The sequence below is a fragment of the Opisthocomus hoazin genome, chromosome Z, assembly GCF_030867145.1.
Source record: "Opisthocomus hoazin isolate bOpiHoa1 chromosome Z, bOpiHoa1.hap1, whole genome shotgun sequence".
Lineage (NCBI taxonomy): Eukaryota > Metazoa > Chordata > Aves > Opisthocomiformes > Opisthocomidae > Opisthocomus > Opisthocomus hoazin.
Genome location: NC_134454.1, coordinates 5,212,124 through 5,236,744, shown reverse-complemented (window position 1 = coordinate 5,236,744; position 24,621 = coordinate 5,212,124). Strand labels below are relative to the sequence as shown.

The window sequence follows — 24,621 nt, the reverse complement described above, 5'->3', positions numbered from 1 at the left end:
CCCTGTTTTTGAGAGGTGAATTTTGCAGTCCTGTTGGACGCTGTTTTTAGGTGGACTCGCTACATGAGATGGGTGGTACTTGTTTCTGGTTACCTGTGGTAAGGGAAGTTGTCTCCGACCCAACGTTGGCTGTTTCCTGATAATCTGCTGTTGTCGTCCAGCAGCTGCAGCTGATGGTGGCTTTTGTGTTGGGTGTCTGGGCCTGTGAACTCCATTTTCATCTCTCCGGGTCCAGTAAAATACGTAAACTTTGAGGTGGTGAACCGCTTCTGCTCCTTGAAGTTCATCGGTGGACCTGCCCCACCCTGGTCTGGGAGACGCTGGGCAAGGAGGCAGGGAGAGGCAGGGCAGGGCAGGGGGAGAGGTGGAGAAGAAGAGCCAAGCCAGGAGAGGGACGAGGCAGTGGACACCTGCTGTTGCAGTTGTCATTTTGCTGCTCCTTTCAGCGTCAGAAAGCTGCATTGCCCAGGTCACAGGAACCACGCTTTCAAAAGAATTTGCACTGAAATGGCTTGAAAATCACAGGCGCTGATCCCCGGTGGGCCTTGGCATACTTGGTGGCCTGCCCTGGTAGGGTCCCACCTAGGAGACCTTCACAACGGTGTGGAAGCCATGCACAGCTCCCAGCGCCGCTGGCCCTGGGCGCAGACCACCGGGACATCTGTCACCAGACTGCATCCGGACCCGCGCAACCTCGCAAGCTGCAGCCCATCATCATCCTCAGCCGAGCACAGCAGGGACGGGAGCTCTTCAGAAGTTAATTAAATTCCCACCCCCCTGACCCGATCTGCTCCTCCTCTTCCCAATGCTCCACTTTGCCGCTCCAAACCGAGCAGCGGGAGAGGGGAGGGAGTGTAATTATTTAGCTCCTTGGAGCTAGCTCTACAGTGCTTCGTAGCTTGTTAATTACCGTTTCAGCTGTGCTAGTCAGTGGAGGACCAGAAGAGCATGGAGGGGGGGACACCAGACGAGGGAGAGGAGGGACTCGTTGAGGTCGGGAAGAAGCCACAGCGGGGAGAAGCCAGAGTGAAGCAGGGCAGACGGCCAGGGCACGGGCAGCTAGGAGCCTGGGGAAAAGAGCTGCAGGGAACGGGCAGCAGCTGGGAATGGGAATGGCTGGGATGCAGAGGGAGGTGGAGAGGAGGGGAAGGGCAGAGCTGCGCAGGTGTAGCAGCGTGGTCTGTCCGTGGAGGGTGGCAAGGACGCAGGTCGGGCACCCAAGGATGCTGTGCAGTGGCGTGGCGGAAGCCTGTCCTCCGTGCCCACCTACCTACTCCGAACCTGAGCGACCGTCCTGCAGCACAGCTGTGTGGGGTCTGGGTTCTGGGGGTCGGAATGGCTTTCACGACACACTGACCCCTGTCAGAGAAACGCCTTACTTTCCCCAGTGATCCTAATTTTCTCACTAAATGAGCAAAAGGATTGCAGCGGTGTTCTGCCTCTCTCCCAGTTCCGGCGGGTAAGAACCCTCAGGGTTTTCAGGGCAAAAAGCCCAACATCCGTGTTCTGACGACGAGCTGAAGCCCTCCGAGGGACGCACTCGGGACCCCAGCCCGCTTGCCGTGTGTGGAGCCCCTGCCAGCAGCCGAGCTCCGGACCTCGGGAGCAGCGAAGCATCGAGGCTGCTGCTTTCCCTGCCTGAGGGCCTGGGGCTGGAGGGACGAGGCTGCCCTCCTCAACGTTCATGATTTCCGAAAACAGTTTACTGAGAAGAGCCTGGTGTAGGGGAGAATGTGCAGGTCCTCCGTGGAAAACCGTTTTGGGTTTATCTGCGGCTTCGGAGATGAACTCGTGCGAATTTCCTCTTCTGGCAGAAGTAAAAGGACAATCCAGAGCCAGAAAAGACTCTGCGCTCAAAGACTCCATGCTGCACTGCCAATAGTTTTCAACTCTGACTTCATGATTTCCATTTTCTTTTGGCAGCTCCCAGTCTCTGTTTCTCTCCTTTTTGTGGAAAATTTCCCTTAAGGAACCATCGGTGATGGCCCAGGAGACAGTGTGTGAACGCTTTGCATCATGTAATGCTTTGACATTTGGCATTCCCTTGGCATTATCCCCCATCAATGCAGAATAAGTTGTCAGAGCATGAAATTGGTATTTTTACATATTCTTAATGTACAGATGTCAGTCTGAAAGCCATGCACATGCATTATGATTAAATTCTCTGTTTCTTTCTCTGCCTATGCATGGATCTGTTCGGAAGATTTCTTTACTTTTGGGGGCTTATAGGGAAAAGACGCAACCTTAAAAAGTGGTAATTCTACCAAATAGCACTATCAAGAGGTGAAAGCTAAGTTGAAGACATCGTGCACTGAATGCAACAGAGACTCATAAATCCAGAGCTGTAGTGTTCAATTTTCAGCACCTGTGTTCCTGGCATGGTAGCAGAAAGTGAACAACAAGTACCAGATGCATAGAGGAATATAATCAGTGACCCAGTTTCTGGTGCCAAATATACCAACATGTTCCAAATCAAATCTGCTCAGAGTTTACAAGTTTGTTATTCTACGTTCATTACCCTGTAAGAATGGCAGACCCTTTTGGGAGGGTTAGGATGCCTAAACATAATGTACATGGAGAAAGAAGAGGATGGCCGTGAGAAAGGATCTGCCTAGGTCTCCAGATCACTTGAGTTGGTTTGTTTGGTCACAAATACATAAAGAAGAGGAGCTCTTGAAAGTTGCCTGCTTGGAGGCAAATCAGCTGCTCTACCCTCTGCTGCCGGCCCTTTTCTCAAGGACCTGTGCTGTAACAGAGCCCGATATTGGTGCAAAATGAGACAAGAGGCCGTCTCCATCGCTGGGAGCTTCCAAGACCAGGCTAGGTGAAGCCCTGAGCATCCTGCTCTGGTCTCACAGCTGACACCGCTGTGAGCTGAGGGTTGGACAGGAGACATCCCGAGGGCCATTCCAGCCCAAATTGTCCCACGACCCCATTCTCCTGCAGGCAGAAGGTTAGAGCAAGAGGATGTTCAGCTCTTCCACAACAGACCTTCCTGCTGGAGTTCTTCTCAGCCTTTGTCCAAAGATCTCTTCAGGTTGTGAAGAGCTGCCTCCTGGAGCTGCTCCTCACCGTGCCTTGATGTAAGCGAAGCGTCCATGAGCGTCAGTAGGGTTATAGGAGAAGTTCACCTGCTCAGCCAGGGTTCCAGTGTACAGGGAGATCAGGCTAAATGCCTGACTTCTCTCCACGTATACCAGAAAACAGTCCATGGACTTTTTTGAGCTGGATGTCCCTTAAAAGTGGGTTATTTAACTGTGTTATCAGTTGGTCCTCTTCCCTGTCCTGCCCTCCATCCTCCCAGAAGCTTGTGCTGTACAGGCCAACAGCTCTGGCCAAACACAACAGAGTGGTGAGGAACTCGAGACGGACTTGGCTCACCGGCTTTTCATGAAAGACAACATCTGTGCGGAGGAGAGAGAGGCAGTCTGGTGTCCTCGCTCGTCGCGGGGCTCCAGAAAGGGCTTAGCAAGGGTATGTGTGTACTTCTGACTTGGACATGGTCTAGGACCAGCCACACCATGACCTGCCTCCTGCTCCTTGGAGAGGGTGAGAATGCATTGGGAGTGCTGCTGAAGGAGGCTGGGGAAACAGGGGCTGTGAAATGGTAAGTGCTGGGGACACGGGAGCAGAGAGGAAGAGGAGGTTGCTCAGAAAGCCAGAGGCGATGTCATAAGGGAAACTGGGGTTTTATCTGGGGTTTATGGGGGTGAATGAGGCAGACAGGGATAAAGGGAAAAAAGATGTAGACTTAGTTAGTTCCATTACTTATTGGAGAAATTGCTAATTGATGACGTTCTTACTAAAAATTCACTGGCATAGATAAATATGATGGCACCTGGGCTTGGTTTTCAGCACAGAACTTCCTCCTGGAGACAGTTCAGGAGCAAATTTCGAAAGAGTGATTCAAGCCACAGACGCAACACAACGCTAGCAGAGTTTCAAGACTGCTTTATGAAGTGGCCGTTCATCACGCTTTCGAATTCCCACCTCTGCAACCAAGTGGCTGGTGACAGTGTGCGCAGCTCCTGCAGGGGCACGACACATGGTCAGCATGGGAGCCCCAGCTCGTGGGCTCTGCGACTGTCTACAGCCCCCGTCCAAGCTCTGCCACGGCCAGTGGAAAGTCTGCCGCTGTCTTTTGTGCAGATGGACAGTACCCTCAGCCCGGGACGTTCACATCTCCCGGGTGTACACCACCTGTGGCCATTTGTCTGGTTATCCTGAAGGTGATAGTCTATTCTCCTCTTTCTGTAGGAGATCTGAAGCTAAGGGTTGAGCAGGGACTCCCAAGGGATATCCCATGGAAAACTGAAGAGGAGTTGTCCTGGGAAAGCCACTTTTCCCCCCAGAGTGGATGTGTTTCTCTTCCCACCCGCTCTGCTCAGCTCCCTGCCTGAACATCAGTCTGATTGGGAAAAGAAGCAGCTGGGAAGTTGGCCAGATAACCACCATCCAGCCCATGGCGTGCACCAGACGGCATCCAGCCACCGAGTCCTTTGAGCCCATGCTGTGCCTCTCCTGGTGCCTGACATCAGCAGCGCTGGGAGCAGACGAAAATGATCCGCGTGCAGTACCTCCACTCTGTTGCTGAAGCCAGTCTGCCATGAAATATCTGAATGAGCCTCTTCTGGGAAATGAACCAAAGCCAAGTAGTTTCGGCAATGCTTAAGCAACGCTCCGAGGCTGCGGCAAGATCACCGTCTTGCACGTTTGGTCCAGGAAGCGATGGGCAAGACAGCCTTTCGCTACAAGCACGAGTTACAGTGATCTGCTGTGTAACCACAGGTTCCCCTCCAGTGCACTCCGCGATGCTGCAGATCTTCTTCGCTAAGCCCAGAAAAAGATGTAAATGTGAGCACAAATTGTTTTGCCTGAGAGAGAATGACACGCTGGACCTTCTGCATGAAGTGGGCTGTCATCGCGAGGACCTCGGGGCCTTGTTACCGACGGGACTGGACACTCTGGTACCAACGTGTGCTTTATCATCAGAGGCAGGCCAGCAGAGGAGAAAGTGATCCATGCAGCGGCCGTAAAAGGCAGTCCTGAGCTGGTGGGCAACTTCCACTTGCTGAAGAAAATGTTTGGTTTCCCGAACAGGGGTATGAAGTTAATCCTCACAAGGAGAAATCTGAGTCCGGTGCTCCTGTCTGCAGGGTTTCTCCTACTTCATTAAACTCTGACATCTCCAAGGGCAAATACGCATTGTCACATGTCACTTGCGCTGGAGAAAAATGTGCATATCAATGCTTAATACAAGCTTATTTTTCCCTCTTATTCTGCAAGTGTAATTATGTACTAAATAGAACTGCGGGCTTTTATTGACCTGTTAGCGTGAAGTGTGTGTCAGGCCGTGTGTTTGAACAAGGGTATTAGGACAGATCTGGGGCAGAGCTGGTCTGTGCCAGCTGAAGACGTGGTCCGCGTCTCTGCCAGGAGGGTTTGAGGGAAAGGTGATCAGAAGGAGCAGTGGCTTCAGCTCCGGTTGACAGGCTGGCAAACACCCCCATTTGCAAAGACAGAGGCATAATATTCCTGACTGCTCACTTTACCACCGAGATTTTGGTCTCACCTCACGTTGTATTTCTTGCGAGTCTGTCTGTCCAGGCTGATGGAATTCTTAACGCTTGCAGGAACAGAGTTTCCAGGAGCTCTGTGCAGCGTTCCTCCCCGCTGTGAGATGAGGGGAGACGAGCACAGAAAACCCGGGACGTGCCGGGACCGCAGGCGTCAGTGGGGCGACCAGGGACCGACTGCTCCTCGGATGCTGCCCCGCAGAACACATTTCTGCTCCTGGCTGACTTAGCACTGACCCGAAATGCCGCCTTCTGTTTCTGCGGGATCGTTATAGACACTTTGGTATCGAGAAACGAGGGAAGAATCCTCACGAACCCCCTCCACCACTTCTCCCCTCTCCCCTCAGCGTCCTCGCTGGCAGGGGCCGTCTGCCTGGAGCGGGGTCTGTGCTGCCTGCCTCAGGGCCACCCTGGCTGCGACACAAGCTTTGTTTCTCGCTCTCAGGCAATTTACTAAGCAACCTCACTGCCTCTCTGCCTGAGAGTCATCCTCGCCGTTGTTCACCTCGCTCCCACTCTGGGAACAGCATCAGTGGAGATTTTACCTGTTCTGTTGCAAAACGGGGAGAAATACCACCAATCCACCTGCATGAATGAGTCACCAAGAGAAGTCATCCTCCTGTGCACGCTGCAGGCAGATGCAGGTTTAGTTCTCATATTCCAGCTTACCTTCCTCCTGTGCACGAGGATTTCCAGCTAAACCCAACAAGTTTTCCAGCTTACCCCACAGCTGCTTCTGCAGCGAGGTGAACCCCTCTTCTTAGACTGGATATTGGGAAAAATGTCTTTACTGAAAGTGTGGTCAGGCATTGGACCAGGCTGCCCAGGGCAGTGGGGGAGTCCCCATCCCTGGAGGGGTTCAAAAACCGTGTGGATGTGGCACTTGGGGACATGGTTTAGCAGGCGTGGTGGGGTTGGGTTGACAGCTGGACTTGATGGTGTTAGAGGTTTTTTCCAGCCCCAATGTTTCTATGACTCCATGATTCTATGAGTCTGTTTTCCATATCCCATGTCAGCCCCTGCTCTGGCATTGGTCCCTGGCTAAGCTGGGAAGGTGACTGTGGAAGGACAGACCACATCCAGCCCTCAGACCCCTCTGAGGACACTTGGCAAGGAGCTGGCAGTAAGGAGAATGGTGGCCACGTCAGGGGTCCCACGGCTAGCACAGACGCAGCAGCTTCACGAGGCCACCTCGCAGCCCACCGCCTCGTCCCTCGCTTCTCGTCTCAGGGGACGTGGAGCCAGAACTGTGCAGTTAGCAGTGTCCAGCCGGCCTTAGCCCTGCCCTAGGCGGCAAAGACGGCCCCGCAGCAGAGCTGCTGCCCGTCACCGCACCGCTGCGAGGAGGGACAGGCATCGCCGGGGTTTCCAGGCTCCAGCGCTGGGCTCAGCCTTCGGTGCTTGCCAAAGGTCTCCAGATTCGCAGTGTCTGTGCCGACTGTGAACGCAGAAAGCCGGCGTGCGAGCATGTCTGCTGGGCACAGAGAGGCTCTCCACGGTGGCGAAGCGTCGGCGTGAGAGCAGCCCTGCGCGCTGCCCGGCTGCGGCTGCCCGGGGCTGTTTGCTCTCTGCCGTAGCGACCGTACCAGCACAACCCCGGGGACGCTGCGGGAGCCGCGCGCCGCGTCTCCGGTGAGGGCAGACGGGACGTGAGAAGCCTGGGCAAAGCCGCAGTTGCTTGGGGCAGCGTGTGGCCGGGGAGGCAAAGGGCAAGGGGCAGGCAGCCAGCCTCGCCGCTGCTCCGGAGGGAGCGAGCAGGAGGCACGGGGCTGCAGCCACCCCAGCTGGTGGGAAGAAGGGTGGTAGACACATCTGCCAGCGTAAGAACATCGCCATCGTGGTGATGTAGGTAGAACTATTTTAAACATCGCAATTCGAGCTAATTCCATTGCTGAAATAAGTAGTAGATACCTCGCTCAACATCCTGTTGAGCATCCTGTTGAGCTGCTACTCATTTTGGCAAAGTAATTAGCTAAAATCACTGACGTCTTCAGGGCCACCAAGCCTGGCCGGGTGTTGCACGTCAGTAGGAGCACGGTGGTCCAGAACAGCACGAGTGGAAGGGTTTCACCTGGCAGCGCTGGAGCAAGGCGGTGGGTAGGAGTTGTCTCCAGGAGCCACCGGAGGAAGCACACAGTGCGTCTATTTAGTCAAATCCCCTGTATTCGGTAGCTAAGCAATGTCTAAAAAAAACCACTTCGGCATGCCTTTGCTGTGCTGGAGAGACAGACTGGGCACTCATCAGTGGGCGGGCAGGCTACACTGTGCCTACAGAACAGGGCAGTCCTGACGTCAAGCACTGGTGTGTAGGAAAGGACCCAAGCTCTGGTGACCTGCTGAACCTCCCGCCTTTCCCCAGGAGGCTGAAGCCCGGGCCGAAGGGGAACGCTCTCCCTGGATGCCCTGTTCAGACCAGGCTGCAGCAGACTGCTCATCGACCTTAGGAAACCAACACGTGCCTGGGCCAGGGAGAGGAAGGGGGCGGGAGGAAGACGAGATGCTGCTCAACATAGGTGGAAATTTGGGCGTTTGAGCAGCCAGTTGCCCAGTCTCTGCTGATCGTGTATGAACTGGCAGTTTGCGGTGTCCTCAGACGTGTACGGCTTTCCGCGGGAAAACGTTGCTGTGTAACCCTGAGGAGTGCCCCCGGCAAAAGCGCGATGTTCTCATGGCAAAAACCAGTCAAAGCAGTGCTCCAAAGCAAGATAATTTGGAAAAAAGCAGTTGTGGTAGGAATACAGCAGTAATTGCCATTTCCCTGAGAAACAATTACTTTTCACCAACACTTTTTCAGAAAACAAACACACAAAAACCAAACAAACAACCCCCCCCGAAAACAAACCATAGCCTGAGTCGTATACATGGTGTGGAAAATTTAAGCCCAAACTCTTAAAATCTGGCGAAGGCGCAAGCAGCTGAGGACCTCACGGGAAGTGACGGCCGCGCTCAGCTAGGCAGTGAGGCTCGAATCACCCATAATTAGGCGAGGAAACACGTGTGTACACCGGAATCGATACAAACAAGGTATTAATAGCTGCTTCGTTTTCACCGTTGCCCAGCCAGCAGCGAGGGCCTCGCTGGCAACACTCGGGCTGGCCCCGCGGCGAGGTGCAGCTGCCCCTGGACCCTGCCCCACCGCGCCGGCGACCATGAGGGCTGAATGCCGGCCGTCCCCGAGCTGTAGGAGATGGGAGAGGGAGCTCCCCACTCTGCCTCCGTGTGCTGGGCATCAGGCGGGCAGGGACCTCCCTGGGTCTGGCATCGTTTGCTGGACCTCCTGCCCACCTCCCCGACTAGACCTTACCCATGGGTTAGCACGTGGAGAGCGTTGACAAAGAGGTGTTCATCAAATAGAGGTGTTCATCTGGGCACAAACTGAAGCAGAGGAAGTTCCGTCTGAAGATGAGGAAGAACTTCTTCCCTCTGAGGGTGACGGAGCCCTGGCCCAGGCTGCCCAGGGAGGTTGTGGAGTCTCCTTCTCTGGAGATATTCCAGCCCCGCCTGGACGTGGTCCTGTGCAGCCTGCTCTGGGTGACCCTGCTTCGGCAGGAGGGTTGGACTAGATGACCCACAGAGGTCCCTTCCAACCCCGACCATTCTGTGATTCTGTGATTCTGTGATTCTGTGATTCTGTGATTCTGTGAAATACTGACGTGGCCCCAGGAACCGCGGCAGGAAAGGACGCGTGCCTGCGGTGCGGGGAGCCGGAGGGCCACCGCCGCGTTGCCGGGGCGAGGGACAGACCTGCTGGGGCGTGGGGACCTGCACGGCCCCGCAGCCACAGGAACGTTCCCAGGCAGGTGGACGATGGAGTTGGTGCTGATCGAGGGCTCGATGGAGGATCTGGTCCCTCGCGTGCAGGATCTACCCCATGTAAAGGACACGGGGATTCAGGTCCTGACTGCACAAGGCGCCCGCCGGTGTCAGCCCTCTCCGCTCTCCTCCCACTGCTTCAGCTGCAGCCAAGTCAAGCGTCCACAGCTTCCCAGCAGATCCTTGGTCTGCCCCTGGGCAGGGGCTCCTGTGCCTGGTGCGAGTCGCCCAGCACCGGGACGGCACCGCATCCATGCTCAGGGAAGAAGGGGGGAGAGGCTGCAAGGCAGGGTTGGGAATCGGGGAGGAGAGACGGCTGTGTTTGTAGATTGCAGAATCACAGAATCATTAAGGTTGGAAAAGACCCCTAAGATCATCAACACCAACCATCCACCCAACACCACCACACCTGCTAAACCATGTCCTGAAGATTATCAAAGCCAACCGTCCACCCAACCCCACCATGCCTGCTAAACCATGTCCTGAAGTGCCACATCCACACAGTTTTTGAACCGCTCCAACAATGGCGACTCCACCACCTCGCTGGGCAGCCTGATCATGCAGGACCTAAGGGAGCAGGGACAAAATGTCTGCCACTGGCAGGGAAAATACCTTCCCCTGCGGTTCGGTGGAGAGACTATCACAGAAACCTTGTGACCAGGATCTCCTGCTCCCCTTTCTGCGTGGCTCCTGCCCGGGACGATGAGATGCCAGCGATTATCTCTGCCCCAGTAGTGTGGGAACGTGTCCTGCTGAGCCGGTGGTCAACAAGGTGTCTTCACTCTCCGTGAGCATCCTGTCCTGGGAAGATGTAGGGGCTTTGGCTGGTCATAGAGGGCTTCATCTGTGCTCAAGAGACCTTGAGGAACATCCCGACCCGCATCACGACAGGCAGCGCACGGCTCCCTGGACTACAAAACACGATGGAGACCTGCTGCTCTTTTGGTACCACGTTCCCCATTAGTGGGAAGGCAGTTGGATGCCCCAGGTGTTAGCATGTAAATGCTCGAGTAAAATTACTCGCTCACATGTTTTGCAGAAATACGTTGGTCACCTTGTTACTGCACTGGCTGAGAGGCATGGGCTTAAGTGGGAGTCCTAGAAGAAGGACGGTTAGGATAAATCCTGGAGGTTTAGGTTCAGACAGTCACCGCAGCGTATTTCAGCACTGGCTCTCCTACGAGTATCAATTTCTAGAAAGAACCAGAAATCTCTCTAATCTTTGTCTTGCTTAGTTAGAATTCATTGATTTCTGCTAGTGTTTCAATATTTTCTTTTAAAAAGGCAGATTTTCCAACCCTGTTGACAAAAAGAAGCTCCTCTGATGAATGCGTGTTGTATGTGTGGATCTGTTAAAATACAGCATTTAAGAAATATTTTGAAATCGAGCTGGGCCTGATGTCTGCTTTCTGTGTGCGGTGAGTTCATGCGGTGTAGCCTCGCGTTTAGCATACTGTATCCGTTGAAGCACCCTATAGTTTCCAGGATGTTTTCTGAGGTATTTAGATTTATTTCAATGTTTGCAATGTATTTGTTGTTCATTAAACATATTTACCCAGGCTAACCCAACATGAAAGAAATTATCTTGTTTACAGTGGAATCTTGACAAAAATACACGCGGAAAAGATAGACAAACACACATAAACCTGGATCGCAGGGTGGAACATTGATTTGCTGCCACTTCCAATTTTTCTCATTAGAACTTATTTTATTTGAACATAACTCAGTACCCCGTGTAAATGTGAAGTTGTTAATCTTATTACTATATGGAAAACAAATTAATTATTATGCATGATATTGGAAATGGGTTGTTAGGTTGGCATTGGGAAGATTAGAAAAATACACTCATTACTTCAAATGATCTCTGATATACATGTACAACTCTGTTTTTAAAATCATTTGCAATATTCAGATAGCAAATACAGCAAGTAGAAAAGCCCTTCTTTTGTGTGGTTTTAAGATCTCAGGCCCACGTTCCGGAGGTTGGATTAAAGACTGTAGGTTGCAGTTAGACTTGTGTATTTTAAAATGCCAGTACACAACCAGAGCAAATGAAGTTGTGAGACGGAATTTCATCCAGCTCTGAGGCAGGATTCACTGCGTTGGTGTAATTAACTAGTACGAGATGCAGGCGGCTTACCTAGACAGGGCAAGGATCTGCGTTTCAGGTCTGCTATCTCACCGTGACTGCTTCCTAAAAACACTCGGGTGTAGACGGAGGAAGACCACCAGTGGTATTATTTCTTTTTAAATATGCCAACACCAGGAGTAGGAAAAGGAACATGTACGTCAGGCGTCTTTAGTGGCGAAGCTTGCGTAGCTGCTGGCGTACCGGGGAGCCGGGCTGCGGTCGAGAGCTCTGGTTCCTGTGCCAGTGATAATATTTGCTGGCCAGTGAGTGCTGGTTTGGGGAGGGTCTGGGGTGGGGGGAAGCTGTCCTGCTGGAGTTCAGTCTGCCTGGAGCGCGCGCTTTCCTCGCCGGTGAGGCAATGAGAATGGTTGGGGCGGGTGACACGTCTCCTCCTCCTGACGGAGGACAGGCATGGACGTGCTGCGTCCTTCAGGATGCCTGTGCCCCCTCCTGAAGTCTCACCGGGACACTTGCTGTGCCGAAGTGCCGCTCCTGGGGACGGGGCTGTGCAGACAACCCGCAGCCCTCAGCGCTGCCAGGTCACCAGCTGCAGAGCTGAGACACAGCAAATCAAGTTTCTTCTTCCGACAGGGAGCCTTCTTACCTGCTGTTGGCTTTGCGTGCTCGAGAGGTGCCTCTGGTCGCTTCTCCTCTGCAGTCCTGCAGATGCTGAATGCTTTCTCAAAGGAGAGCTGGCAGCCTGACGAGTTTCACATGAGCCCAAGTGGTGGAGATTTCAGCAAAAAGTGTGTCAAAATTTGAGACAGAAGACTGAGATAAAAGCAGCCGAGAGTGTCCACGGATCTTCATCTTGCTCATCACCTGGACTCTCGCTGGGCTCTTTTTGCCCTAATCACACGGATCTGGCAGATCTTAGGGCACATGGAGCCCTGCCCTCCAACTCAAATGCCCACCCAGGCTAGAGGCACACACGACTGATCTTTCCCACGCCAGAGCCTCACTGTTTTTCAGACTGAGCCCTTTCTTCTCCCTGTAGGTCTCCCTCACCGTCCATCTGGTACCTGAGACGTTGTCCTCTCTGCCGGGCCAGGCAGTGAGACGGAGAGACAGGGAGCTGCCTGATGGTCACCCAGGCCAAGCTGCGAGGCATAAGCCCCGCTGGGTTTGCAACCCTCCTGACCAGCTCACGGCAGCCATCAGAAGAGCTGGTGGCATCGTCCTTCACAGTGGTGACGGGTTCTGCGGGTGAGGTGTGGCTATAGACCAGAACGGTTTCTTTGACTCCTAAAGCTGGGGAGGGGTATAAAGGCAGCCCTGTCAAAGAGGTCTGCCAGCTGGGAAACGAGCAGTTAACAATGTCCCTTGTGCCCCACTGCAAAACTTCTGAAAAACTCCCCCAAAATCAGTTGCTATACTGATCTATAACGCATGTCCTACAGGGCAAGAAATAGAGACAAAACTAAAATAGCCGCATTAATGAGTGAAGCAAATGTCAGAGCAGAGCTGTAACAGCAGTGAGGAAATTCCCCTAAAGAATGTTTTGTTCCGCTTTAGTGCCGCTAGATACGAGGGCTCATCATCGCCGTCGCTGTCGTGCGGGAGGCTGCTGGGAGCACATCCCGGGTGAGCGGGACGGGCGACGTTTCCCACCGGGAGCCACAGCTCCACCGAGCAATCTGCTCGGGTCTCCCACCTGAGAGGAGACAGCGGCGAGGTTTTAGTGGAAAAGGACCCTTTTCTCCCCGCCGGCGATGGCGCGGCGTTGCCCCGAGCACGGCGCGGTGGGCAGCGCTGGTGGAGGTGTCCTCAGCCCGGCCCGCGCCGAGGGTCTGCGGCGTCGGCGCGTGCCCGAAGCCCTCTCGCACAGGGGGTTTTGGTGGTGGGGGGACGCAGGGGCTTTGGCCGTGGTCACCAGAGCTTTGTCCTTTTGGGCGTGCGTCCTGTATTTCTGCTCACGCGTGTTGCCTCGACTGGTGCTTAACGAAAAGACTGTATTTTAAAGCAGGTGAGCAAGGAAATTCTTCAGTTTTCCTTCCTGCAGAACATATCACGAGGCTTTTCACGGTGGTTATAGCTACATTCTGAGCAAACAGGCTAAGTGTTATCAAACCCCTCTTTTTTTAATTTTCTTCTTATTGATTTCAAAATTTAACTAAAAAAAGGTTTCAATTACAAGACAACCTTTTTATATTTCACACTTTGTAATTTTCATGCAGCTGTGTAATTGGAGGTAAGCAGTATCTGGAGTTAATGAAATAGATTTCTGTACTGTTCTTAAAGTCTGCAGCAAACTGCCATTCGCCGTGCGACGATAAAGAGCAGAGCTCTTTGTCACCCGCTCTAAACACAGCCCCCGCCCCGCAGAACCCGAGCGAATGCAAATAAAGAAAAAGAAACGACGCCAAAAATACCTGAGGAGAGGAAAAATAACAATCTTGCGTGGTAAGTATTCTCAGGGGGGTGCGGGGGCTGCGAACGCCCCCGGCCTGTCGCCGCACGCAGCTGAGGGTTGCGAGGGGCTCTCACCCCCCGGACCCTCGGCCGGTGGCTGCTTCTGCCTCTGCCAGCGTTCTTCAGAGCCCGGCGGTTGGGAACACGGCCCGAGAGGGTTTCCAGGGGGAAGGAGAGCTTTGCCGTACTTTGTGCCAGTGTGTGGGTTACCACGAGGCTCACGGCTTGGGTGCGGGTGAGAGCAACGCGGAAAGAGCGAAACGGGAGGATTTTGTTGTTGAAATGAAAAGGCAAGAAGCCTTCCCGATCTTTTCAAGTAAAGCAACTGATAAATTACAGATAGCGAATGCAGCAAAACTTTCCTTTTTTGTTTTTAATTTTTTTCCCTCTTTTTGCCCTCGGCTGGGCAGCACAGTCCCACACCACTCGGGGGGACATCCAAGTTGCTCCCGGTGCGGCTCCGAAATGCCAGATACGCAGTTCTGGCAAACCTCTGTAGGAGAGTCCTCTGCCTGCCCCAGCGCCCAGTCACAGCACCCGTTTCCAGGACGAGCCCCATCTGGAGTACTGTGTCCAGTTCTGGGCTCCCCAGTTCAAGAAAGATGAGGAGCTACTGGAGAGAGTCCAGCGGAGGGCTACGAGGATGGTGAGGGGACTGGAGCATCTCTCCTACGAGGAGAGGCTGAGGGAGCTGGGCTTGTTCAGCCTGAAGAAGAGAAGGCTGAGAGGGGACCTTAGAAATGCCCATAAATATCTGCAGGGTGGGGGTCAGGAGGACGGGGCCAGACTCTGTTCAGTGGTGCCCAGTGACAGGACAAGGGGCAACGGGCACAAAGTGAAGCAGAGGAAGCTCCAGCTGAACAGGAGGAAGAACTTCTTCCCTCTGAGGGTGATGGAGCCCTGGCCCAGGCTGCCCAGGGAGGCTGTGGAGTCTCCTTCTCTGGAGATATTCAAGACACGGTGCAGTGCAGCCTGCTCTGGGTGACCCTGCTTGGGCAGGGGGTTGGACTGGGTGACCCACAGAGGTCCCACCAACCCCTACCATTCTGTGATTCTGTAAGCCCGGCACCCCACCGTGCTCTGCCCAAACGCTCCCCAGCCCATGCATTGAACCAGGACTGTACCCAGGACCGCGAACGAAAAGCTTCCTGGGCTGTAACAGCGTGGCCTGGGGCTTGGCAACGCACAAACATTTTCATCCGTGCTGGTGCGCCGCTCCTGTGAATATCTGCTGTGATTACACAGCCCTTGGTGCACAGCAGCGCTGGTGACCAGCGTGATGGGAGCGCGTACTTAGATGTTCTTGCACGTCCTGGCCTGGTTCCTAAAGCTGCGGGAGGAAACCTCCCTGCAAGCCGTTGAAAGGCAGTGGTTAAAACAAACACCTAAAGCACGTGCTGTCACGTGCCTAATTAATAATCCAGGGAAAAACTGAAATTTCTTTAGCAGCAAAACGCGTGAAGATGGAAAATCCTTTGGCAGGCGGGATTTACAGCGGCACCCGTTACGTGGCAGCGTGCTGACCGAGAGACGTGCTTATGTGGCAGTCAGCCGGTCAGCCAAGGAGGAGCAGGGGAACGCTGTACCGCGGTCCTGGAGGTGCCAAACACCCGATCTAGAGAGATTCTGGACAGCGCTGCAAACGCTGCCCAGTTTCTGATCGTGGCTGTTTATTTGGTTAGGGTTAGTCACGTGTTTGAAAGCTGTGACCCATCGCTGCTTTTTTTCCAATCAATAGGGGAAAATTGGGTTATTAATGTGAAACTTAACCTAGGAAAGACATCAGTTAATACCCTGGGCATGTCTCCTTTTGAGCCTTGAGAAAGCCTTGGATTTCTTAACCTCCTGTCTCCTGCTTGCATTTTCTGCACACTTTTATGTCTAGCACAGAGCTCACGTAATCAACTGTATTTTCCTCCTCGCTGGCAATTGTTGGAAGCCGACTATTCAGTGATTTAACTCCCTATCTTCCAATCTACCTCTTCTCCCTGCAAATCTCAAAGCAAAGGAATCAATTTGGCCTTTTTCAGCATTTTAACAGCAGTAAACACAAAAGTTACAGCGCAGGATGGACTTGGGTTGGAATTTTTCTTCTCGGCTTTCTCGAGAGAGACTGGAAAAGCAAGCACCGCGTAGTAGAGTCGAGCGCTTTCCAGCCAGAGCTCCCACAAAAAAATCCTCGTTGTCGTCTTCTGCCGCTTGGCAGCACAGCCACAACGGGCCCCTCTTCTCAAAACATCCACGGGGGGAGGCGTTCAGAGGGAGGGAAGCAGGGCTGGTGGCAGCGCAAGCTGTTCCTCCAGGCAGAACGGCAGCCCCGCGGCCATCTCCTCCATCAGAAGCCGGCCACAGCCCTCCCCGCGGGGCACCTCGCTCGCCGGCACCCAGGGGCACAGTCAACGTCCAGCTCCATGGCCAAGGGTGGGCTTCGAGGCTGCTCTCTGACGCGGCCCCCGACCCGCTGCCGCAAGGGTCCCCTTCCCGCTCCCTGCGGTGCTGGAGCCGTGCGGGCCCCGGGCACTGCCCGGCACTGGGTCTCCCGTGGGCGAAGGGCTCAGCGGCCGCTCCCCTCGTGGGGCGATGGCGTGGGGTGATGGTGTGGGGCGATGGCACGGGGTGATGGTCTGGGGTGATGGTGTGGGGTGATGGCATGGGGTGATGGCGTGGGGTGATGCCGTGGGGCGATGGCGTGGGGTGATGGTGTGGGGTGATGGCATGGGGTGATGGTCTGGGGTGATGGCATGGGGTGATGGCACAGGGTGATGGCACAGAGTGATGGCACAGGGCGATGGCATGGGGTGATGGTATGGGGTGATGGCACGGGGTGATGGTGTGGGGCGATGGCACGGGGTGATGGTGTGGAGTGATGGCACGGGGTGATGGCACAGAGTGATGGCACAGGGTGATGGCACGGGGTGATGGTGTGGGGTGATGGTGTGGGGTGATGGCGCAGGGTGATGGCACAGGGTGATGGCATGGGGTGATGGCACGGGGTGATGGTGTGGGGTGATGGCACGGGGTGATGGCGTGGGGTGATGGTGTGGGGTGATGGCATGGGGTGATGGCATGGGGTGATGGTGTGGGGCGATGGCACGGGGCGATGGTGTGGGGTGATGGTGTGGGGTGATGGCACAGGGTGATGGCGCAGGGTGATGGCACAGGGTGATGGCACGGGGCGATGGCGCGGGGACGGGGAAGCCCGAGCGCTGCCGCCGGGCCACGCCGTGCTCCCAGGTACCGTGTCACCGCGGTGATCTCAGAGGTGTGGCGGAGTTTCTCACAGCACGCTCAGGAAGAGGTAGAAGCCGGGGTCTGTCGCGGCTCGGCCTCCCTCGGATGCTGGCTCCCGCTCAGCTGTGCACGTGAGCGTGTCGCCAGGCAGAAAGTTCTGCAAAGCTGGCTTTTAAAACCATGTCTGCTTAGCTATCAAAATAACCACGCTCGAGATCAGTGAAAGTGACCGAGGGAGGGGACCGAAGCGTTCACGGTGGCCCTGAACCCTTCCACGCCAGACTGATAAATCAGATTTGGGCTCCTCATGGCTTTGACAGCTCGGGTCGCTCTCCTCCCCGACACAGACCCCACTCCGGACACGTGGGCCGTGGGGAGCGAAGCCCCTGTGGTGCGGAGAGCGCTGGCGAGGAGCAGCCGTCGGGGCGGGGGCCGGCGACGCCGCGGGCAGCGCTTTCGGCCGAGCGCTTCGCCCCGCCGCCGTGCTCCCCGCCGCCTCGTCGCCCGACGAGGACCCCCGCCGCGGTGCTCGCTGCCCGCCGCGACCGGCGGCACCCGAGACGGCAGTCGAGGGGAGAGCAAAAGTAATAACGCGTGTTGACTGAAAAAGAGAAGTCTCTCCGCGCTTCCTGCCCTCCTCTCACGCTCTCGAAAATAAAACCGACCGGTTGTGCCAGCTGCGCCGCGGAGAGCAGCGGGGGCTGTCGACGTCTGCCCCGGTCAGTCTCGTACCGCCCGGACCCCCGAGCAGGCGCAGCTGCCGGCAGGGTCCCCGCTCCCCACGCCACCGCCCTTCGGGGGCCGTTTCCCGACGGCTGCCCGTGGACAGCACTTATGAAGATTCTAGACTGGATGTCATCGGTTTAATAAATGTCTATAAACTGGTCTAGCGAGTTGAGCTTGGCCCCTCGCTGAGGTGATGGCCCAGCTCTGAGCTGTGAATAAAGCAATACCTGGTGTAACCCACTCGTGTGAGGATAAAACCTTTAACATCCGAGGAGCTGATGAGTTGGACCACAGAGGTCCCTTCCAACCCACACCATTCTGTGATTCTGAGCACCGAGGGCGTTGGGCGACCACGCCAAAGCGCGCTCAGCTCCACGGGACTGCCCGTCTAAATTACTCCAGTCTCGTTAGCGTGCTCATCTCGGAGTTTGTGTTCACTCCAGGAACGCACCGGGGCCACGATCACACCTGGCTCTCCCATAATTTTGAACGTAAAATGACAGACGTCAGAGGAAAGCGAGACCCCGGTGCTGCGGAGAAGCAGCCGCTACCCAGGGAGGAGTAAAACCCCCCACCCTCTTCTCCCGCCCGGGCTGAGGGGCAGATCCCCCTCTTCCACACCCGGCGTCGGCGTCTTTGACGGAAACGTGAGCCCCTGCCTCTCCTCTTCCCCCGAAATTTCGATAAAATGGGGGTAAACGGACAAAAGCTTAGGCTGGCTTGACGATCTGTTCGGGGGAGGGCAGGCAGCGACCACCATCCCTGAAAAACTCCAAAAAAACAGATTTCTGCCACGCCGCCGCTCTCCTTCGCCGGCCAGGGACCCTCGGGGTCGCGGCGGGACGGGTCGCCGTGGCGGAGCGATCGCTCCGCCACGGCGACCCGTCCCGCCGCGACCCCGGGACCCCCGCTGCCGGGGCGGGAGGCTCACGGCCTGTTTTTTAGGACAACAAAACGTTTTTCGTTCCGTTTCCCTGCGTGGAGGCCGGTCTCCTCGCTGCGGAGGGGTCCCTGGGCAGGGGGAGGCGAGGCGAGCAGCCGCAGCGGTGGGGGGGGTCTGCCGTCCGTGCGTCGGGGGGCCGCGGCGGAGCACGTTTCGGGGGCGAAGCGGCGGAAAGCGGGGCCGTGGCCGCCGGTTATTTTTGTGTTAAGCAAATGAGCGCGGAGGAACGTTGGTGAAAAGGGAAGCAAAAGGGCGAAGCGGCCGGAGCCGGGCGGGCGGGGGTCCCGGTGGGCCCGGGCCAGCTGCGGAGCCCCCCGGGGCGGAGGAGAGAGGGGGGGTTTCAGGCGCAGAGTCCCGTCCCTGTCAGCTCCCGGGGGGTGCGGGAGGGGCAGCGGGGATTCACCGGGAGGCCCCGCTGTGTATTCCTCCCCGTGGGAAGGGGAGCTCCGGTATATCTCACCCCCCGCCCCCCCGTCCCCGTCCCCGTCCCCGAGTGGCCTCTGCTGAAAAATAAACCCGGGAGCGACCGAGGCCCGGCGGGCTCGCCCCCTCCCCTCCCCCGCGGGACGCAGCCGGGGGTCCGCGACTCGGTACCGGAGGGGGGAGCGGGGGGAGGCAAAGGGCAGCGCAGCCCCCAGTCCCCGTCCCCGTCCCCGTCCCCCGGGCTCCGCCGCGGCCCCGGGGCCGTCCCCGGGCGATGCGCGGGGCCGGGGCCTCCCCGCCGCCCCCCAGGCGCTGCCCGCCCCGTCCCGTCCCGTCGGGGATGGCCGTGGCGTCACCCCCCGTCCCGGGAAGGGGAAGTGGGGGCCGGTGAAAGGCGGCGGCGGGCCGGGCCGGCGGGGCAGAGCGGGCGGCAGCCGCCGGGGCCGGGGCCGGGGCCGGGGAGCGCTCGGGGGGCGGCGGTCTGCCAGCGGGCCGGGGTCCCCGCCGCGGCAGATGTCAAGAGGGTTTCCTCGGGTTTCGGCTGCGTCTGGGGACATCTTGTGATGTCGCAGAGAACAGGACATGATCTCACATGGCGAGGAGCTCTTTAGTTTCTTAATCATTTCACGGTTCCTTCAGAGGCTTTTTTTCCACCTAAAACGTTTAGTTTCAGCTCAGTGATCAGCTGCAAAAGCTCGGCGGGGAGCGGAAGAGTTGAATTATTCCAACCTGCGAGAGCCCCTCAAAAAAAAAGAAAAAAAAAAAGAAAGAAAAGGAAAGGAAAAAAGAGAGAAAATAAAGAAGAAAAAAAGGAGAAAATAGAGAAGAAAAAAAGGAAGAAAATAAAGAAGAAAAAAAGAGAAAATAAAGAAGAAAAAGAGAACATAAATAGGAAAAAGAGAAAATAAAGAAGGAAAAAAGAAAGAGAACATAAGAAAAAAGAGAAAAAAAGAAAAAAGGAGAAAATTAAGAAGAAGAAAGAAAATAAAGAAGGAAGGAGAAAATAAAGAAGAAAGAAAAAGAAAAACAAAATAGGAACGAAAAAGAGAGCAGAAAAAGAAGACAAAAAAATAAAAGAGGAGAATAAAAGACAAGCAAAGAAGAGAAAACAAAACAAGAAAAGAAAATAAGAGAAGAGCAGAGAAAAGGAAGAAACCAGGAGGAGAAGGAAGGCGGTGACAGCGCGGCGCGGAAACTTTTCCCCCCGCCCGCCCGTTCGCCGCGTCCGGGGCCGCCGGGATGGAGCTGGAGAAAACCTACGCGACCCCCCGGGCCGGCCGCACAGGTGGGCTGGGGCCGGGGGCCGGGAGCAAGTCGGCAGCCCCCGCCGGGGGCCGTCACGCGTGGGGCCGGCTCCCTGCGGGGCAGGGCCGGGGCCGTCGGGGCCGCGGGGACCGGCGAGGGGCTGCGGCGAGCCGGGGGCCGGCGTCCCGCGGGGCTGCGGGGCCGTGGGGCTGCGGTGATGCGGGGCCCTGGGGCAGCGGGGCCGCGGGGCTGCGGGGCCGTCGGGCCGTGGGTCTGCGGGGCCGCGGGGCCGCGGGGCTGCGGGTCCGGCCTGCCGGCGCGGCGGCGGAATGCGATCCCGAAGCGATCGATGGGGCCTTTTATTAGTTAAATCGCCTGAATAATCGTTTAATCGATACAGCATTTCATGGCGTCGCGCCGCGCGCGGCGGGGGGCGGCCGGGGGCGGGGGGGGGTGCGGGAGGCGGCGGCGGCGGTGCCGAGCGGGCCGTGCCCCGGGGGTCCCTGCCGGGTGTCGGGCCCGGGGGCTGCCCCCGGCCGGGAGGAGCCGGGCAGCGGACGGGGCGGGGGTCGGGGATGGCGGAGGGGGGTGGACGAGACGGGACGGACCGCACCGGGGGTCTCCCGCGGGCCGAGCGGCGGGGGGGGGGGGACACGGGACGGGACGGGCGGCCCCGGCTCGGCTGCGGCGCCGGGCAGGAACTGTCCCCCGGTCCCCCCCGGCCCCGGCGCCCCCCGGCCCGGCCCCACAGCGGCGGCTCGGCCGCTCCCGGCAGTTTCGCGTTCAACGAAAACTCGGCCGGCGCTCGCCCGCCCCGCGCCGCCGCCGAGGGGGGGGGTCTCGGCCCGGCCCGCGCCGCCGCCCAGGCCCCGCGGGGGGTGTCGGGGCGGGGGGGCCGCGCCCGTGGGGCGGCGGGAGGAGCTCGCTCCGCGGCCCCGACCCTCGGCTGGGCGGCGGCCGGGCGGCAGGGGGTCGGCGGGGCTCGGCCGGGGCCCCGCGCTCTCCCGCGGCGCGACGGGCGCGGCCGGGGGCGGTGGTCGGGCCCCTCGGCGGGCCTGGAGCCGCGGCCCAGGGCGGGACCCGGGGCTTGGCGGCCGCGGCGGGGACCCGCGGCCCCGGGACGCGCCGTCCGACCGGGGGGGGCCGCGGCCCGGGGGGCTCCGTCCGCCCGCCAGGGGTCTCCCCTCCCCCCCCACGCCCCCACTCCGTCTCGCGTGGGGGCGCCCACACCCCGCCCCGCCCGGTGAGGGCGTGCGGCCACGCCCCCCGCCCCCATTGGCCCGTTCCCCCACCAATCGTCCGCGGCGCCGCCCGGCGGCCAATGCGGGGCGGTGTGAAGTTAACTTTTGCGATTGGCCGGGGGGGCGGTGAGTGACGGGCGGGGCCCCGCCCCTTCGCCGCTGTCCGGCCGCGCGGTGCTGAAGCGCCGCCCTCCGCGGCGGCTCGTCGGCGGGGCGCGGGCGCGGCCCCGGGGGGCGGTGCCCTCCGTCGGAGGCCCCGCCCCGCGCCCCGCCCCCCCCGCCCGCCACAACCCCCGCCGCGGGCCGCGGGCCGGCAGCCGCCGGGCGCACCGCCCCAGCCCGGCAGTGCCCGCGCCGCCCCGGCAGCCCGCGGAGGGGGCGGCGGCCCGGCGGGCGGGCGGGCGGCGATGGGCGCGGCGCGGCGGCGGCGGCCCCGGCCCAGCTCGGACGAAGGACGCTGACGGGGCGGCCCCGGTCCCGCTCCCGCGGGGCCCCCGGCGAGGCCCCCCCCCCCCGCGCGCTCCCCGCCCTCTCGCGCACCTTCCCCCGCCGCTCCCCGCCGCCGCCCCGCCCGACGGGAGGGGAGGGGAGGGGAGAGGAGGGGAGGGGGGGCGGCACGGGCGGAGCGCGCAGCCCGCCCCGGGACCGAGCCCCGCGGACGGGGCGCCCGCCCCCGCCCGCCCCGGCCGCGCAGCCGCCGGCAGCACAAAGAGCCGTCGGGGAGGCAGCGCCGGGCGCCCGCCCGCCCGTCCGCCACCCCCGCGCCGCCGCGCCGCGCTCCCCCCCCCCCCCCCCGACGGGGCCGGCGGAGGGCGCGGGAGCCGCGGGCGGACCCGCGCGGGGCGGCGCGGCGCGGCGTCGGCTGCTCGGCTGGATCTTTTTAAATCATTATTTCCGTTATCGCCGTTATCGCTTTTTTTTTTTTTTTTTTTTTTTTCCGGCGGTGCGTTTTTTTGCTGGTTTTTGGTTCATTTTTATTATTTCGCCGCGGTGGTTGCCGCTCGCCCCCCGCTCCGCGCCCGGCCGCTCCGATGGAGATCCACTGCAAGCACGACCCCTTCGCCGCCATGCACCGTGAGTGGGGGGGCGGCGGCGGCGGGGGGGGGGGGGCTGCCGCGCCGCGGGGACGCGCCCGCGCGTGGGGCACCGCGAGCCGCCGCGGCGGGGACGCGCGCGCTGCACCTGCGCGGGTCTGCGTGCCGGGGAGTTGTGTCCGTGCGGGCGGGTGTGCGGGTACTTCTGTGTGCGTGCGTGGACGTGTGTATGGATGTGTGTGTGTGCGTGAGTGCGCACATGTGCGCGTATCTATATGTTAATGTGCGCGTATCTGCGTATATATATTTATGTGTGTCTATATGTGTGTATGAATGTGTATTTGTGGGTGCATGTATGTGCATATATGTATTTATGCGCGTATATGTGTATATATATATTTATGTGTGTATATGTGTGTGTATGGATGTTTATTTGTGTGTGTATATACGCGCGTGTATGTATTTATGCGTATATACGTGTATACATATATTAAGTGTATATATATATGTGTAAATATGTAGATTTGCGCGTGTATAGATGTGTCCGTGTATATTTATGCGTGTGTGTCCCTGTGCACGCGTGTGGAGCTGCGTGCGTACGTATCTGTGCCTGTGTAGATGTGCGTGCGCGTGTGCGTACATATATATATGTATCTCTATATGTATTTTTTTCCCCCGAAACCCGATCTCCGGAGGGAGCCGCCCGCTCTTCCCGACGAACGGAAAAGTTTCCTCCGCGGCGCGCGTGCCCCCCCCCCCCCCCCGCCCCGCTCCGTTTCCGTGCTTTGGTTTTTCGTTAATTAGGAATCAACCAAAAATAAGACGAAAAACAAAAATAAAGAAACAAAAAAAAAAAAAAAAAAGGAAGAAAAAAAGAGCAAACGAATGAAAAGACGAGGCGCGGGGCGCGGGGTTTTTTTTTTCGGTTTCGGGGTGTCCCGGGGCCGGGGGTCGCGGGCGGGGGAGGGGGTGCCGGGGCAGACGTGTCTGGCGGCGTGGCGTGGCGTGGCGTGTCCTCTCCCCCCCCCCCCGAGTGCGGGGCCGCGGGGGGCTCGCCGCGTTCCCCGGGAGGAGCCGGTCTGGGGATCGATCCCGCTCCCGTCCCGCGGCCCCCCGCAGCTCGCGTGGGCGCGGGATCCCCCCCCCCCCCCCGCAGCGATTTCCCTGCGAGCCCAGCCGAATCCTGTCGGTGCTTTGAAGGCGGGATTGGGGGGGTGGGCGCGGAGCCCCCCCGGCCGCCCACGCAGGACGGGCTGCTCCCCGCGGCGCCTTCCGCGGGAATTTCCGGGAAAAGACACCGGGAAAAAACACCCAAAACCTTGGCGGCGGGGGAGCGCCGGGGCCGCTCGCCGATAAACGGCCCCGGACGGCGGCTCCCGGGGGGGGAGTAGGGGGGGGCCGCGGCGGTCCCGAGTGGGTGCTCGGGCGCTCCCGACGCTTCCCCGTCCCTCGTGGGAAGACCCGGGACCCGCTCCCCTCGGCCCGTCCCCGCTGCCTGGGGGGCCGCGGCCCCGGGTCCCCCCGCAGCCCCCCGCCCCGACGGGGCCCCCCGCGCCCGCCCGGCGCCGCCCCAGGGCCCGGTGTGGGGAGGGGGGGTGTCCGGTTCCCCGGCGCGGCGGGGGGACGGCGGCGGCCCCGGCCTTTGTTCGCAGCGTCGGGGGCTGCCGGGCCGGGCAGGGCCCGGCCCCGGCCCCGTTCGCGGCCCCGGTCGCGGCCCCCGGCCCCGGCGGCCTGCGCGGGAAGGCGGGGGTGGTTGCGGGCCAGGGGCGAGCCGTCCCCGAGGAGACGCGGGGCTTGCTGCGGGCTTTCCATCTTCCTCTCCTTCCCTCTCCTTCCCTCCTTCCTA

General features: G+C 58.8%; 1 protein-coding gene across 2 annotated transcripts in view; it reads left to right on the top strand.

Moving 5' to 3' along the window:
• Positions 1-20,472: 20,472 nt before the first annotated feature.
• Positions 20,473-24,621, top strand: part of PAX5 (paired box 5) — a 142,630-nt gene continuing 138,481 nt past the window's right edge. The window contains exon 1 of one of the 2 annotated variants that reach the window (XM_075410740.1): positions 20,473-20,540. In XM_075410740.1, coding sequence (XP_075266855.1) covers positions 20,495-20,540 — 46 coding nt within the window. In that variant the 5' untranslated portion in view covers positions 20,473-20,494. Of the gene's footprint in view, positions 20,541-22,772; positions 22,816-24,621 lie in introns of those variants that run through there. The other variant, XM_075410741.1, reaches the window with a different exon arrangement.